Source organism: Galeopterus variegatus, unplaced genomic scaffold, assembly GCF_000696425.1.
Source record: "Galeopterus variegatus unplaced genomic scaffold, G_variegatus-3.0.2 Scaffold1225, whole genome shotgun sequence".
NCBI classification, from domain to species: Eukaryota; Metazoa; Chordata; class Mammalia; order Dermoptera; family Cynocephalidae; genus Galeopterus; species Galeopterus variegatus.
Window position 1 is genome coordinate 140,695 of NW_007727336.1, and position 17,925 is coordinate 158,619.

At 36.7% G+C, this 17,925-nt stretch overlaps 1 protein-coding gene across 1 annotated transcript in view; it reads left to right on the top strand.

The window, feature by feature from the left end:
• The first annotated feature begins 3,884 nt into the window (after positions 1 to 3,884).
• Positions 3,885 to 17,925, top strand: part of USP14 (ubiquitin specific peptidase 14 (tRNA-guanine transglycosylase)) — a 41,435-nt gene continuing 27,394 nt past the window's right edge. Inside the window, 4 exon segments of the mRNA XM_008575711.1 lie at positions 3,885 to 4,046; positions 6,698 to 6,730; positions 13,128 to 13,232; positions 14,551 to 14,654. Coding sequence (XP_008573933.1) covers positions 3,885 to 4,046; positions 6,698 to 6,730; positions 13,128 to 13,232; positions 14,551 to 14,654 — 404 coding nt within the window.

The window sequence follows — 17,925 nt, forward strand, 5'->3', positions numbered from 1 at the left end:
CGCGCCCCGCCATGCCGCTCTACACCGGTGAGCCCCCTGGTCGCCGCGCGCCCCGCTCCCGCGGCCCGGCGCTAGGCCTCCGCGTAGGCCTGACCTGCAGAGGCGGGCGCCCGGCCTGGGCCGCGGGAGGGCACCCTGGCACCTTCCTCGCTCCTTGCCGGGTCGGAGCCCTGGCACGCGTGGGAGCGCTTCCCCCTTGGGCCACCGGGTGGGTGGGGTGGGGGCGGGAGTGGAGATGGGGAAGCTTCTCGGAGTCGTGACTCTGCAGAACAAGTTTCTGTCGCTGTCCTAGCGTGCCGGCAAAGGTGAGGGTGTGTCCTGGGGCGCCGGCGACCAGGCTGCGGGCGCAGTGCGAGTCCTTTGGGCTTCTCAGTGGTAGCTGCGGAAGGAGGGGAGGGATGGAGGGAGCCGCGTGTACGGTAAGCATTCATCCTTCTCGGGGTAATCTCGATAGCTCCCCTTGGCCCGAGGCAGGTTGCAACCCTGTCTCTTTGCTTTGTTTTCGTTTCGTCAGACATTGTATGGACTTCTGTATCCGAAGCAGGGTGTTCGCTTTAAGAGGTCGATGAGTACCCTTATCCGCGGGCGTCATTTCTTTTTGATTGGCGTTTGACAGGAGTTGTTGGCTTGGTAGTCCAAGGTATTGGCTAGGGATCGCATCAGTTAATGGTCCTTGCTGTTTCCCAGTCTTATTCAAAATGGCACCTATAATGTGTGTGGTGTCTCCAGTTGGCTATGGATGTGTAATTCGTTGACCATCTCCGACTCAACTCTGTCATAATTCCCTTATTGAAGATTCAGCATTTTCAAAGAATGAAGTGAATCAGAAGAGTCATGTTCGATCTCATGGTGGATTCCTGATGGTCTAGAGTCTTGAATCAAATGCTTATAGTAATTGCCCAACCCCTTTCTAAAGCCATAGCAATTAACAGTAAAGTGGTGCTTGAAAGATTCTGTTTATGCAATATAAATTTGAGGGGGCATTAATTAAGTAATGGCGACAAATAAGGCTGTATGCTCATACTTAAACACATGTAGGTTCATACACTTATAACGAAAACAACCCTGCTCCCCCTTTGTCCTTTAAAAAATACCAGCACTCACAGGAGTTTCTATCTTAAACATTGAGTTCTATCTTAAATGTTTAATCAGATCTTTTTCTCATTCCCCAAAATGAGGGAATTGAAGTAAATTTCTAAGGTACCTTCCTTTGATATCTCCAAATTGAGAATCTGTATTCTCTGGGTCAGCAAAATGCTCTATATTAAAATGTAAGTACTATTTTGTAAGTTTTTGTAGAAAAATTGAATATTCAGATTCTTAAATGGTTAAGGATAAGTGCAATTAAAAATTGTGAAACACTCTGTGCCTGGCACAGACCTTAGGGTTTTACACATGTTGCTTTGTTTTTATCCTTAACATAGTCCTGTGATACTGGTATAATTCCCCTTTTATGGATAAGCAGAAAGTTTAAGTAATTTGCTCATGGTGATACAGTTGAATATATTTCAGACAGGTTCCTCTTCTTTTATTTCTAAAATTGTTTTGGTTTAGTCCTGTGTCATCTTTAGCTTGTACTACTGTTATACGTTTCTAGTTTATCTCAGTGATCAGAGTTCAAGTCCATTTTCCCTACTGCTGCTAGACAGATCTAGTAATATTCAAACCAGATTAAAGTGGCCTTTATGGAAATCTTTCAGGGATTACACATTGCTTATAATGTAAAGCCCGTATATATGTTTTAGCATGACTTATGTTATCTTCCTTGACTTGGTCCTTAGCTAGCTTCCAGTTTCTTCTACTGCTACTTTCCCTTCACTCTGGGAATTACTTTATATCTCAGAACACACCGTGCTGCTTTATGCTGTTGAGTGTTTTTCTTCTTTTCCAAGAATGCTTTTGTTCTCTTCTATTCTCTGGCTAATACCTAATCTTTTCTTTGAGACTCAACTCAAAGTTGATAGTGATAACTCAAAAATTAACATTTCCTCCAGGAATTCCCTCCTCACTCAAGAAGCATTCCTCTGTGCTCCTGTAGCCTGTATAACATTTCTATTGTTAATCATTATAACCTTTTTTCCCCATTTCCCTCTCCCTTATTAGACTGTAAGTTTATAGAGAGTCTCCCTAATGCGTGGTATACTGTGTTTGTCTTTGAATGAGTGCTGCACACATTCATTGAACTGGTAATAGAATTGAGATTTGGACTCAGGGTCTGGTTTTCAAATCTGATTTCAGAAGTCGGAAATCGGTGAACTATTAGTTGTGAGAGTCTCACGTTTGAGAACGTTTAAAGTTTTCAGTGGAGACAGTGTGTATCCTTGAGTTTATTTTTTTACGTGTTTCAAAAGTTGTCTATTTTATGAGGCTGATTGAAATTTTTTTCTTATTGTGGTAAAATATATGTAACAAAATTTACCTTTTTAACTATTATGTGTACGTTTCTGTGGCATTAAGTACATTCACTATATTGTGCAATCATCACTACCATCCACCTCCACAACTTTTTCAAGTTCCCAAACTGCACCTTTACCCATTAAGCAAAAACTCCCTATTTCTGCTTCATCCAGCCCCTGGCAACAACCATTCTCTTTTTGTCTTTATGAATTTGACTACTCTGGGTACCTCGTATAGGTGGAATCATGTAGTACTTGTCCTTTTGTGAGTATCTTATTTCACTTAGCATAATGTCTTCAAGATTCACCCATGTTGTAGTATGTGTAAGAATTTCCTTGATTTTTAGGAGTGAATAATATTCCATCATTTGTATGTACCGCATTTTTTTTTTTTTTTTTAAAGATGACCGGTAAGGTGATCTTAACCCTTGACTTGGTGTTGTCAGCACCACGCTCAGCCAGTGAGCGAACTGGTCATCCCTATATGGGATCCGAACCCGGGGCCTTGGTGTTGTCAGCACCGCACTCTCCCGAGTGAGCCACGGGCTGGCCCATATGTACCGCATTTTTAAAATCTGTTAATCTTTTGATGGACACTTGGGTTGCTCCCGCTTGTTTAGCTATTGTGAATAATGCTGCTATGAACATGGGTGTGAAATTATCTGAGTCCCTGCTTTCAGTTCTTCTGGATATATACCCAGAAGTAGAGTTGCTGGATCATATGGTAATTCTGTGTTTAACTTTTTGAGGAAATGCCATACTGTTTTTCACAGTGGCTGTACCATTTTACATTCCCAGAAGTACACAAGGGTCCCAATTTCTCCACGTCCTTGCCAACACTTGTTATTTTCTGTTACAAAAAAATATTTTTTTGTAGTAGCCATCCTAGTGGCTGTAAAGTGGGATTTCTATATTTTTTAATGATTTAGTTGTAGTTTTGGATTTTTCTTAATATTTGAGGATCTCTTGCTCAGGAATGACACCTTTCAATTCTCCCACACCTTTCTTCTTATAATTCAGAATCTGTATTCTTTAAGCTATTTTAAATGTGCTTTAATCTCCCTGAATTTTTTTCTTCTAAAACTATCTTTCTCATTCTCCTTTCTTCCAACAATATGTACTGATTTGAATGATTCTTTAATTAAACATATCGTGATGGGAAATACTTCAGTGTGATCATCATATTTTGCAGAGATTTTTGGAGTAGGATTCAGAAGACTTGGATGTTTACAAACCAATTTTGTGACATTATCAGATCAGTCAACCTCTCTTAAGTCTCACTTTCCTTATTTATCAACTGAGAAGTTGGATTTGATCCAGTAAAATTTTATTCAGGACCTACTACATGTATGTCACTCTTGATTAGGTAGGCATTATGGGCATAAAAAGATGAAGGACACAGCTTGGCCCTTAAGAATTAGCCTCATAGGTAATCCTTTAAGGGTCTTCTAAATCTGAAGTCTCATTATTTTGAAAATGAAAAACTATATGATTTTGTTTGCAGTGACTGTCAAATGGGGAAAGGAGAAATTTGAAGGTGTAGAATTGAATACCGATGAACCTCCAATGGTGTTCAAGGCTCAGCTTTTTGCATTGACTGGAGTACAACCAGCCAGACAGAAAGTTATGGTGAAAGGAGGAACATTGAAGGTAAAATTCCGTCCTAATTTTCATTACATACTATTATTATATAATTAGTGAAAACTTTTTTTTTTTTAAAGATGACTGGTACGGGGATCTTAACTCTTGGCTTGGTGTTGTCAGCACCATGTTCAGCCAGTGAGCAAACCGGCCATCCCTATATAGTATCTGAACCCGTGGCCTTGGTGTTATCAGCACTGCAGTCTCCCGAGTGAGCCACGGGCGGTCCCTTGAAAACAATTTTTTTTTTTAAACTTTTTTTTTTTTTTGCAGCTGACCAGTATGGGGATCCAAACCCTAGTGAAAATAACACCAGAAATGTGTTTAGTGTTAATGTAGCATTTGAAGCATTTTTATTTGCTGAGAGTAGTCTATGGGATTAAAACTTTCTTATTCATGTTAGAGTAAGGGAGGATCATTGTAGCCACTTCAGAACACTATAAACTATTGTAAAAGCATCGCTTAAAGTTTTATGTATAAATTTTATTTATACCTCTGTGGAGTGGGGCACTTTACAACTTTTTGTATTGTTTGAATTTTTTTCCTGTGAGGATGTATTAATTTTTTTGGGTTTAGACTAATGAAATCTATTTGTATCTCCTTAGTAATTTTCTGTTATAGGGCTGGAAAATTTTATCTCTGTTAAAAACATGGAAGAATATGGGTAGATTTGTTTTTTTTAAAAAACTACTACAGGGCCGGCCCGGTGGCGCACTGGAGAGTGCGCCGCTTGTGAGTGTGGCGGTGCTCCCGCCGAGGGTTCAGATCCCATGTGGAGACCGGTTCCCGCTCACTGGCTGAGCGCGGTGCGGGCGCAACACCAAGGGTTGCGATCCCGTTGCCGGTCCCCGGTACAGGCGCGACCCTGAGGGTTGTGATCCTGTTACCGGTCAGTAAAAAAGACAAAAAAAGGAAAAAAACAAAAAAAACTACTACAGAATATATTTTTGTGCATGCATTTGAATATTAAAATTCAAAGCACTTCAACATCTTACCAAAGCCCTGGTTCTGGATTACTGGAAAACTTTATTTTTTCCTTTAGCCTATTTGCATCCTACTCACTTTAAGGAAGACCCTTTTCTCTTAAGAGTAATTGCTATCTAACTCCTACCTGGAGATGGGAGAAAAAATTTTTTGTTTAAAAAGAGAAGGAACCTAATTTTTCTCTTAGTTATTTGGAAATAGTCACACTGACTACAGTTAAGAGTCCAAGCTTACCTGTGTCATTGATGAAGGGCCACAAAAAAGATGAGATATTTTCTGTTACTGTTTCTTAAACTATATAGTATAGTTTTAAAAAATACTTTCTTCAAGGGTTAGATATGAAATGCTAAAGAGCTGTAGTTAATTTTAGAGGTAAGAACTGGCTACCCCCATCTTCTAGGCAGTAAAACACATGGTATAAAAACTTTGTTTACCACCCCACCTCCCAAGTTGTAGTGTGAGCCTTTGGCCTTTAGTGAACTTCATTACCTAATTTGAGCTGAGCTATGTACTGTGGAGAATTATAGAAAAATGTAATTAAATGAAACCTTGATTATTAATAGCTACCAAATGGGAGCTATTTATTGAGTACATTTCTGTGCCAGGCTTTTTACATATTTTCTTTAATTCTCAACCGAGTGTGTTATCCATATTTTATAAATGAGGAAATTGAATGTCAGAGAGGTTTAAGTCGCATAGTGTAGCACCAGCAGAGAATGTGATTTATAAGTTAAGCAGATATGGGTTCAGTTCCCAGCTTTCTGTGACCTGAGTGGGCATTTATATTTATCACTCCTTATGATTAGCAATTAATAGCCTTTAATAGCCCTTAAACTGAGAAAGGCCTTTTAGAAAGTTACTGTTCCATTTTAAAGCAGGTTGTCTCAAGAGATAATTAGTGGAGAGGAGATAATCCAATGAAGAGGAGACAAGCATGTTGAATGTCATACCTTCTGTAAAAAGAAAGGAGTAATATGGAACCAACTTTATCCTGTGAAGGGAAGGTCTAGGTTGCAGTAAGTTAAATCATGTGAAGCAGTGATGGCATTTAAAAAAAAAAATCTTTATTTTTTATTGAACACATTGAAGTGAAAGTATTTGTTAATTGCTTCATAGATGTGAAATTTAGGACTTGAGAAACATTTGTTGATGCAAATATTATTAGGAGTTTGCCTCAGGTAGTCTGATTTACTCCTGTGGTATAATTTTTAATAGCTCTTGCATTCTGAAGAGTCTCCTAGCTTGGATGATAAGTTATACAGTCACCTCAATTATGTATACCTCATTTCATAAGTTACTCTTCATTTTTGTCATGTAAACTAGTTATTAATTGGTTTTCCTGTTTCCAAATGTGCAAAAAAGAGTATCTGTCATTTGTCATCAAACATTTTTTAGTACTTGCTAGAAGTGTTTTTTATACTTAAGCATACTAGGTGCTGCCAGGTTTACTGTTTTTGAGATTGTCTTAACCTTAGGCAGTTTAAGTACTCGTTAAATTTCTTGGCTTTAGGACTGCATGTGTTTTAAAATGAATTTCTGATTGCAGTAATTTTAAATAAAATCTGCATACAGAAAGAATTTTATTCTATTTTAAAGTAGCTTAAAATTAGTTTATTATTAGATTATGTTCAGCTTGTGCAAAGGTGGTTAATGTTTTTTGTTTGTCTTTGAAACAGGATGATGATTGGGGAAACATCAAAATAAAAAATGTAAGTATTATCTCAACACTTACTAAAATGTAGTATCCTGATTATTATACCAAAATAAATTGAAAGTGACTTTTTGTCATATGTGTATACAGTTGTTCCAGTACCATCTGTGGAAAATACTTTCCTTTTCCTATGGACTTGTGTTAGAGTCTTTGTTGAAAATCAGTTGTAGGTCTGTTTTTGGGCTCTTGTTTCATTGATCTAGTTGATTAAAGTTATACTAGTACCACATGGTCTTGATTATTAAATCTTTATAATAAGTCTTGAAATAAGATAGTGTAAGTTCTCCAACTGTTTGTCCTTTTTCAAGAGTATTTTAGCTCCTTTGCATTTACTTACGATTTTAGAATGTCTGTCAATTTCTACAAACTGACTGCTGGGATTTTGTTTGAGATTACATTGAATCTGAATCTCAATTTGAGGAGAATGAACATCTTAACAATATTGAGTATTAAAAATCTTTGAATACAGTGTATTTTCCATTTATTTAGGTCTTTGTTTTCTCTTAGCAGAGTTCTAGTTTTTTTTTTTTTTTTTTTTTTCCTCTTTGAGACCGGCCACACCACGCTCAGCCAGTGAGCGCTGTGAGCACACCGGCCATCCCTATATAGGATCCGAACCCGCGCTAGGAGCGCTGCTGCGCTCCCAGCGCCGCACTCTCCCGAGTGCGCCACAGGCTAGGCCCTAGTTTTTTATTATAGTGATCTTACATGGTTTTTGTTAGATTCCTGGAACTTAATGTTTTTTGCTGTTGAAATGATATTTTTAAAAAAAATTTGTTTTCCAGTGTTCATGGCTGGATATAAAAATACAGTTGGTTTTTTAAGTTTATTTTCATCCTGTGACCTTACAATTAAATCACTTACTAGTTTCAGCAGTTTTTTGGTAGAATTCATTGGGTTTTCTATTTACATAAGCATGTTATCTGCAAATGATGACAATTTTACTTCTCCCTTTCTAATATTTATGACGTAATATTTTTTAATTTTTATTTTAACATTTACTTGTACATATTTGTGGGGTAGAGAGTGTTGTTTCAGTATGTGCATGTACCTCACAATGATTCACTTAGAGTAGATAGCATAGTTTTTTACCCATTAGTCCACCTCTTCTTCTTCTCCTCACCCCCTCCTCCCTTGGCCTCTGGTAACCTTTATTCTACTCACCACCTCTGTGAGAATCACTTTTTTTTAAGATTCCACGTATGAGTGATACTATGCAGTATTTGGTTTTTTGTGCCTGACTTCACTTGACATGATGGTTTCGGGTTCCGTTTCCATCCGTGTTGCTGCCAATGACAGGATATCATTTTTTTATAGCCGAATAATATACCATTGTGTATATATACTTCAGTTTTTTTATCTGTTCATCTGCTGATGGACATTTAGATTGTTCCATCTCTTGGCTACTGTGAATAGTTCTGCAATGAACTTGGGGGTGCAAGTATCTTTTTGATATATTGATTTCATTTCTTTTGGGTATAATACCCAGAAGTGGGGTAGCTGGGTTGTATGGTAGATCTATTTTTAGTTCTCTGAGGAACCTCCATACTGTTTTCCACAATGGCTGTACTAATTTACATTCCCACCAGCAACGTAGAAGAGTTCCTTTTTCTCTGCATCTTTGCCAGCATTTATTTTCTGTCTTGTTGATGATAGCCATCCTTAGTGAAGTGAGGTGACCTCTCATTGTGGCTTTAATTTGCATTTCCCCGGTGACTAGGGATGTTGAGCATTTTTTCATGTGCCTGTTGGCTATTTATAGGTCTTTTTTTAAGAAGTGCCTGTTCAGATCTTTAGCCCATTTTATTATATATATATATATATATATATATATATATATTTTTTTTTTTTTGCTGTTGCGTTGTTTGAGTTCCTCATATATTTTGGATATTACTCCCTTGTCTGATGTGTAGTCTGCAAACACATTCTCTAGATTGTCTCTGAAAGTGATGGCAGTTTTACTTTTCCCTTTCTAATCTTTATGACTTCTAATTATTTTAAGTGTTATTGAGGTGTAGTTGATAAGCAAATGACATCTAATTTATGTCTTTTGCCTAACTTCGTTCTAGGATGTCTAATACAGTGCTGAATAGAAAGTATTGAGAGTGGACATCTTGTCTTTTCCTAGTTCACTAAACCTTAAAATTATGAATGGCTGGGCCGAGCCCAGGGCGCACTCGGGAGAGTGCGGCGCTGGGAGTGCAGCAGCACTCCCGCCGCGGGTTCGGATCCTATATAGGGATGACCGGTGCGCTCACAGCACTCACTGGCTGAGCGCAGTGCAGCTGGTCTCGAAAAAGACAATATATAGGGATGGCCGGTGCGCTCACAGCACTCACTGGCTGAGCGCGGTGCGGCTGGTCTCGAAAAGGACAAAAAAAAAAAAATTATGAATGGCTGTTGAATTTTAAGTGCTTTTTGTGCTCCTTGTTGAAATGATCATATGATTTTTCTTTTTCTTTTTTATTTTGCTAAGTGGTTAGTCTCATTGGATTTTTTATTTCTTGGTTGAAGTATATGAAGGAAATCTGGCCTCACATAGTTATATGGTTTAAAAAAGAAGTTGTTTTTTCAGATAAAATTGTGGGCATTCTTCTTTCATTGTACACCAAAACTCAACATGTGGTAGTTTATTAAAGTTTAGTTGGAGGGGTAAAATCTGAAACCACATTAGAGACCTTTTGTACGTTAAAATCTATTTGTCTGTTTTGCACTTAGAGTGAATCTCATACCCATGCATGATTTTGTAACATCTTGTGTAAGTCGTTTGGAAAAGGTTGGTTTCCTGATTTATTTTGATCTTGCATATGTTGATGCATTTCACTATGCGGTGTCAAAAATTGCATTCATTAATATCACTTCCAGTCTCAACAGAAAAGTCTGGGAAGCTGCCAACTGCATAATGACAGATAAAAAATTCTAATTTTCACTTGAAAGCTCTAATTTTGTCATTGGCAACTATAAATATTGGCAGTTGTTTTCCATGAAGTGACAGGCTCACTTTGTTCATTTTTGAGAATATGTTAGCTAGATACTGAAGTCTTAAATAAAAGTCATGATTTATGAGTTGTTTTAAGTAAAAATGGTACTCCATAAAAAAGTAGTTAGTCCAGTGTGCAACTCAAACATTTGCACAAGTGCTTATCCTGAAGACAACTATCATTCTTTGGTATGTAGCAGAAGTTTTTTGTAATATATCTCATTCCATAATGTAGAAGATCGAAAGAAATGTATTCAAGGTTGAGATTTAGTAAAATTAATCATTTTACTACTTCATTTTGTTGCTACTACCTTGATACGTGCTAAGTGGCCAACAGTTTTAGCCACTAATGCCTTAGCACCATCAGTGTGACATCAACATAGTGAAAAAGGGAAATAACATCTTGGTATTATTATGAAAATGGTTTTGTGGTGATGTCTGTACAACTGCATGTTTAAAACTACATTAAAATTTATGACTTTTAAGGTATGAAATAATTCTGAGTAAAGGGTTTTTTTTTTTTGTCCTTTTTGAGACCGGCCGCACGGCGCTCAGCCAGTGAGCGCTGTGAGCGCACCAGTCATCCCTATACAGGATCCGAACCCATGGCGGGAGCGCTGCTGCACTCCCAGCGCCGCACTCTCCCGAGTGCGCCACTGGCTCAGCCCTGAAGAGCATTTTGGATTTCAGGTCTTTGGGTTAGGAATGCTCAAACTGTATTGGCAATTGTGATTTCTCTGATTTTCTTCATCGTCTAGACAGTTTTGTCAATTTCATTGACATCCCCCATCACCCCCCACCCCCAAAGAACCAGCTTTTGCTTGTTCGTTTGTTATTGATTTTCCATCTTTGCTTTATTTCCTTCTTTCTCCTTTGGTTTTAATTCACAGTTTTACTAGTGCTTAAGGTAGAAACTTACCTACATTATTGATTTTAAGACTGTTTGTTGTTTCCTTTTTTTCCTTTTTTTTTTTTTCTGGCAGGCTGGTATGGAGGTCTGAACCCTTGACCTTGATGTTACAAGGCCATTCTCTAACCCCAGTTTTTATTGTGGTAATGTTTTACAGAAGTTTTCAAGATTTATGTAGTTGGTGACATCTGTCTTTTTCATATTTTATGTCAATTTTAGAAAATCTTCCAACTGTGAGATGTTTTTGGATTCAGTTTTTATAATTATTATTATTATTTTTTTGTATATTTAAATCTTCACTCTGTAATTCATTTTGGTTGTGGTGCAGCATGAGGTGGGGAACTGATAATACATTTTTTAAAATTAATACCCAGTTTTCCCCAAGATTTTTTCATTATATAATCTATTTTTCTAATAATTTTAAATGACATTGTTTTAGTCTCCTTTCTTTATTCTTCCTTTCCAGGAATTTACTAGGTATTGTCATGGGTATAAATGTACATGAATCAACCATTTTGTAAAGTTTCAAAAAGGCATTTTATAAAATTTATATAGTAATTTATAATCGTGGGGGGGGGCACACGCTGGTAGGGGGAATGAAGCCTTGACCTTGGCATTACAAGGCCGTGCCCTAACCAACTGGGCTAACTGGCCAGCTATAATCACATCTTTACAGTAATTTTTTTATTTCAGAAATCTGTCATGTCCTTCAATCCATTTAGGTATTTTAAAAAATATCTCTAAATGTAGAGCTTTATAGTTTTGTTGTTAAAGTATTATGTATTTCTTGTTATGTTTACTTTTACATATTTGTTGGTATTTTTCTTTTCTATTGTGCTTTCTAACTGGTTATTGTGGGTATATTCTTTAAATATTTGGTTCCAGAGAGAGTTGTCTTTGGAAAAAGATTTTTTAGTGATGGCTTAGTACTTACATTGTGTTATCATAGAAAAAGTTTAACTAAAAATAAAAGGTAATAGAATGAAGGTTATTGAATTTCAGCGTTAGGTATTCGTAAGACTTTGAGTTTGTTGACCTTACTAAGTTTCCTGATTTTAATCATCATCTGGATATTTTTCGTCTTCTTTGGCTATATTTTTTTCCTGTTTTTTTTTGTTGTTGTTGATCCCCACTTTCTTTGTCTCATGTGTTCGTGTTTTCCAATTAAGATATTGAATGAGAGAGTAAAATGATTTTTGTATTTCAAGATTATGAGATTAAGGATGACAGTGTCTTGTTCTTTTGTATGGAGTGTTTAACACATGTATTGAATGTAAGTATTTACTTGGGTTAATGTCTAAAATAATAAAATTGGATATTTTGAACTAATTTACTCTGATATCTTCCAGAAATGGAGATTTTCATGCTCTCAAGCAATTGTTACAGTTACACAATAGGCATTCACAGACAGAATCTTATTAATGGTTACTTTTATTTATTATGGGGAGAAAAGATGTCATTAAATGTTAATGATCATTTGACAAATTCTTTTCACTTCAGTATTGTAAGTATTACCAGTTTTTTTTAAGGCAATACTGATTTTTTTCCCCCTCACATTTATTGAGATATAATTTATGTAGAGTAAAATTCATCTATTTTTAGTGTAGCTTGGTGAATTTGGGTAATTTTATACAGTCATGTAACCACCACCACAATCAAGATTTAGGTTTCGGGCCGACCCCGTGGCTCACTCCGGAGAGTGCAGCGCTGGGAGCACAGCGGCGCTCTCGCCACAGGTTCAGATCCTATATAGGGATGGCCGGTGCGCTCACTGGCTGAGTGCGGTGCAGACGACACCAAGCCAAGGGTTGCGATCCCCTTACCGGTCACAAAAAAAAAAAAAAAAAGATTTAGGTTTCATCACTCTAAAAAGTTTCTTTATGCCCTTTTGCAGATAAGTAGGTGACCCCTGACCCCAAGCAGCCACCTAGAAGTTTTTTACTTTTTTAACAAGTCAATGATTTTTTTGTTGTTGTTGGCTGGCTGGTATGGGGATCCATCTTAGTGTTACCAGCATTATGCTCTCCCAAGTAAGCTAACTGGCCAGCCCCAATTCAGTGATTTTTTTTTTTTTTTGTCCTTTTTGAGACCGGCCGCACTGCGCTCAGCCAGTGAGTGCTGTGAGCGCACCGGTCATCCCTATATAGGATCCGAACCCGCGGCGGGAGCGCTCTGCACTCCCAGCACCACACTCTCCCGAGTGCGCCACGGGCTCGGCCCCAATTCAGTGATTTTTGATAGTGTATTTACAGAGTTGTGTAACCTTCACCACAATCTAATTTTACAACACTTCTGTCACCCCAGAAAGAAACTCACACCATTTAAAATCACTTACTCCTCTTTCCCACCTTCCTTGGCAGCCAGTAATCTAATTTCTGTAGATTTACCTTTGTGGTAAGTAGAGTCACATAATGTATGTTCTTTTGCGTCTGGTTTCTTTCATTAGACATAAACATGATGAACTTTTAAGGGTTTTCCTGAAATTACCTTTTTTTTTAAAAACAGGGAATGACTCTACTAATGATGGGCTCAGCAGATGCTCTTCCCGAAGAACCCTCAGCTAAAACTGTCTTTGTAGAAGACATGACAGAAGAACAGTTAGCATCTGTCGTAAGACATATCAAATTTTATGTTTGATCACTACTTTTTGAAGGACAGTCATTAAGATGTCTTTCAGAAAGTAATATCTAAAATGTTTTGACGATTTAATCAATATCAAGATGTATGTTTTTAGCAGTAAATAAGTTTTGTTATATTTGAAATTAACTTAAGGGAGTCCTTGTATAGTCAGATAATAAATAAAATTAGGTTTTGTTTTGTGTTTTACACTTTATTATTGCTTTTCAAACTTCTGAGTGAATTTACTTAGGCTTAACTTAAATTTAACGGTGAACATCAAGTTTATATTTCAAGGTTTCTGCTTTTATTTTTATTTTTATTTTATTTTATTTTATTTTTTTAAAAAGATGACCGGTAAGGGGATCTTAACCCTTGGCTTGGTGCTGTCAGCACCACACACAGCCAGTGAGCGCACCGGCCATCCCTATATAGGATCCGAACCCGTGGCCTTGGTGTTGTCAGCACCGCACTCTCCCGAGTGAGCCACGTGGCCGGCCCAAGGTTTCTGCTTTTAAACTCCAAGATTCTGTAAGGTGTTAGGACTATAATTAACCGTATTTTACAGATGACAGTTTTGTTGTAAGATACACACATATAAAGTCAATATCTGTAATAAATATGTGTTTAGCAGATAGCACTATTTAAGTGTTTACTGTTATTTTATGAGAAAACAGGATCAAAGAATAGTTATTTAATTTAATTTATTTTGTTTTATTATTTTTTGGTGGCTGGCTGGTATAGGAATCTGAACTCTTGATCTTGGTGTTGTAACACTGCACTTTCATCAACTGAGCTAATTGTTAAGTCCAAAGAGTAGTTTACATGCTAGGATGTTTAAACCCTTAAATACTTTGTGTTGAAAATATATAGTTTATCCTGAATTGAAATGCAAAGTCAGTTAGAAACTGGCCAGAACATGTGTCAAATGTTATTTTGTTAAACATGTAGCATTTATATAAGTGCCATTGATTTTCTTGTTTGTTTGTTTGAGTTTTTTTTGTTTGTTTTTTGTTTTAAGTGATTCTGTACATGTTTGGCTACTCTATTCTGATCATAAGCCTGCAAAGGAGGCAGAACTTATGTGATTGTTCACTGGTTATTTTCAAGAAGGGAATTAAAACATAGAAAGTTTGTTAGCATGATACAAGCAAAAATTTTTATTGGGGGAAATAAAACATTGTTACTTAGGGTGAAGATGGAATATAAACTGGTAAGGGCTCATAAATAGTCCTTGATTCCAAGTGTGAACTTTAGTGATTTATATATGCCATGTCATTTTATAAAAATGACTTAATTCTTTTTTTGTCAGATGGAATTACCATGTGGGTTGACAAACCTTGGTAACACTTGTTACATGAATGCTACAGTTCAGTGTATCCGTTCTGTGCCTGAACTCAAAGATGCCCTTAAAAGGTAAGACTGAAGAGAAATGTTTTGTCTTTTTTGAGTGAGGAAGGTTCACATTTGGGCGAGTAGTGTCGTTTTGTATTTTTTTTTTTTTTTGCATCTTTATTGAGATATAATTCACTTATACAATTTATCCTATAAAGTGTTCAGTGGATTTTGTTATATTCACAAGGTTGTGCAACCGTCACCATAATCTAATTTTAGAACATCTGTCCTCGTTCCCCTTAAAGAAACCTGATACTCATTGGCAATCACGCCTTATACCCTTCTAACCACTTCCAGCCCTAGGCAACCATAAATCTACTTTTTGGGCTTATAGATTTGCCCATTCTGGGCATTTCATATAAATGTAATCATACAATATGTCATCTTTTTTGTGACTGGCTTCTTTTACTTATCATAATATTTTCAAAGTTCATTCATGTTATAGCATGTATTAAAACTTCATTCCTTTTTATGGCTGAATGATAGTACATTTTATGGATATATCACATTTTGTTTATCCATTCATTCTGTTGATGGACATTTGGATTGTTTCCACTTTTGGCCATTATGAGTAATGCTTCTAGGAACATTTGTATTCAAATTTCTGTGTGGACAAATTGTTTTCATTTCTCTTGATTATGTATCTAGGAGTGGCTTGCTCAGTCATATGATAACTCTGTGTTTAACATTTTCAGGAAATGCCAAACTGTTGTTTCAAAGGGGCTGTACCATTTTACATTCTCACCAACAGTATAAGAGGGTTCCAGTTTCTCCGAGTCCCTTTACTGTTTTATTGTTTCTTTTCTAACTTCCTAAGTTGTGTGTTTGGATCATTTATTTGTTCTTGTGTAATAATGAAAGCATTTAATTCTGAGATTTTACTTGCTCCCTGTTCATTAAATGAGGCTGTTCAAATGTTTTAAAAAAAACCACTGTAAAATCTCTTACCTTTTCCATTTGGCCTAAAGTTTGTTTGGTTTCAATTATTGAATAATAACATGCAGAAAAGTGTACATTATAAGTGTACAGCTCAATGAATTATCCCAGAGTGAACACATTTATGTAACCAACACACAATAAAGAAACACAGAACCCTACCAGCTCTCCAAAAGTCCGCTCATATATATCCTAATTGCTACCCCACCCTTCTTTTCCAAAGTTGTCAATACTAACTGCATAGATCAATTTTGCCTGTTTTGGATTCTTTTTGAACAGAAACATACAGATTGGGTTCACTTGTGTCTGGCTTATTATGGTTGGTTTATCCATGTTGTGGACAGTTGTAGTTCATTCATGTTCATGCAGTATATAAGGTATTTCGTTGTGTGTGTATACTTCCAATTTGTTATCCATTCTGTGGATGAATATTGGGTTGTGCTCGGTTTCTGGTTATTATGAAAAATATCCTCTGAACATTCTGGTACATGGTTTTGGGGCACATGCACATGTGTTTCTGTTGTGTAAGTATGTATGCATAAATATGCACATGTCTGGGGTGAAACTGCTGGGTCATAAAGGTCTATATAATATATTCAATTTAAGTTCAATATATTCAATTACCGAACAGTTCTCCAAAATGGTGGTACTCACTCACATTTTCATCAGCATTATATAACCTTTCCATCTGCTCCAAATCTTCACCTTACAGTTTAATCCAGGGTATTTAGCCTGTGGATTTAGAAACATACATGAAAGCATATGTTACAAATGAGTTTGTGTTTTTGATCTGATATATGATTGTTGTGAATATTTCTAGAAAATAGATGCTAGAAAAGTGAAAATGTCCTCTTTGTAGATTTCAAAATATAATAGACATTAAGTAACCTTAATTAATTACATTGAGATTTTATGTATGATTAATTTTTAAAGGTTTTTTTATTGATTTGACAAAGACAAGAATAAGTTTCTCTCTTTGTACTTTTTTTTTTTTTTTTTTTTGACCGGCAACGGATCGCAACCCTCAGTGTCGCGCCCGTACCGGACCGGGACCCGCAACGGGATTGCAACCCTCAGTGTTGCGCCCGCACCTCGCTCAGCCAGTGAGCGGCCGGTCTGTATGTGGGATCCGAACCCTCGGCGGGAGCGCCGCCGCGCTCCTAAGCGGCGCACTGTAGCAGTGCGCCACCAGGCCGGCCCCTCTCTTTGTACTTTTTAACTATAAAACCTCAATATTTCTATTAAACCTCTCAGTACTTCTGTCAGTTTCTCTTTTTATTTTCTAACAGTTTTGCTTTGTAAACTTCCATGTTAATATTATTTGACTTATTGGATGATTTTACCTTAATTAGGAATTATATATTTTATTGATACAATATTGAAAGTGTTTTGGGGGATGGTATTAAATTATCTATGACTTTACTGTTCTCAGTTACTAAAAACAAAAAGATTGATATTCATTAGTGTACCTTTGCCATAAATGTAGAAATAGTTACATGCTCATGTTACTGTATAACAAGAAGTAAAATTTAGTAACAGCAGCAATTATGTGGATAATTACATACTTCAGTTATGTTCTGTGATACATTTGCTTTTTTTTTTTTTAAAAAGATGACCGGTAAGGGGATCTCAACCCTTGGCTTGGTGTTGTCAGCACCACGCTCAGCCAGTGAGCAAACCGGCCATCCCTATATAGGATCCGAACCCGTGGCCTTGGTGTTATCAGCACAGCACTCTACCAAGTGAGCCACGGGCCGGCCTGATACATTTGCTTTTACTAGTACTTCATTTTAATTTCATAAAGTGTCTTTTAAAAGTTGCTAAAATGTCTGACAGAGAAGCTTAACGATTTTCAGGTTTTTTTAATTCTTCAATTAAATATAATTTAACATAATACTTTCTATGACCTCTTTCATTCTACTTATGTAAGCATAGAGTTTTTGCTTTTTTAGATTGATACAATTTACATCTAGTGAAATGCACGTTATCTTAAATGTTCAGTTTGATCAGTTTTGACAAATGCGCATTTTCGGTAATTTATTTTTCTAGCAAAGTATAGAGCGTTTCATTGTTTTCTCAGTTACTTCTCATTTTCTCTACTCTCCTCCAGCAACTACTGATCTTATATTAATTTGCACATCCTAGAACTTAAAATAAATGGAATCATACGATGTACTTTTCTTTTGGTCTGGTTTGTTTCACTCAGTATCAAGTTTTTGAGATTTGTCCATGCCATTGTGTCAATCTGTAATTCTGGTTGCTCTACAGTCTTTCTTATGTTGGGTGATATCAGTCTTTTTTTTTAGTCACTCTAGTCGGTGTATAGCCCATAAGCATAGTTTTAACCTTAGTGAAT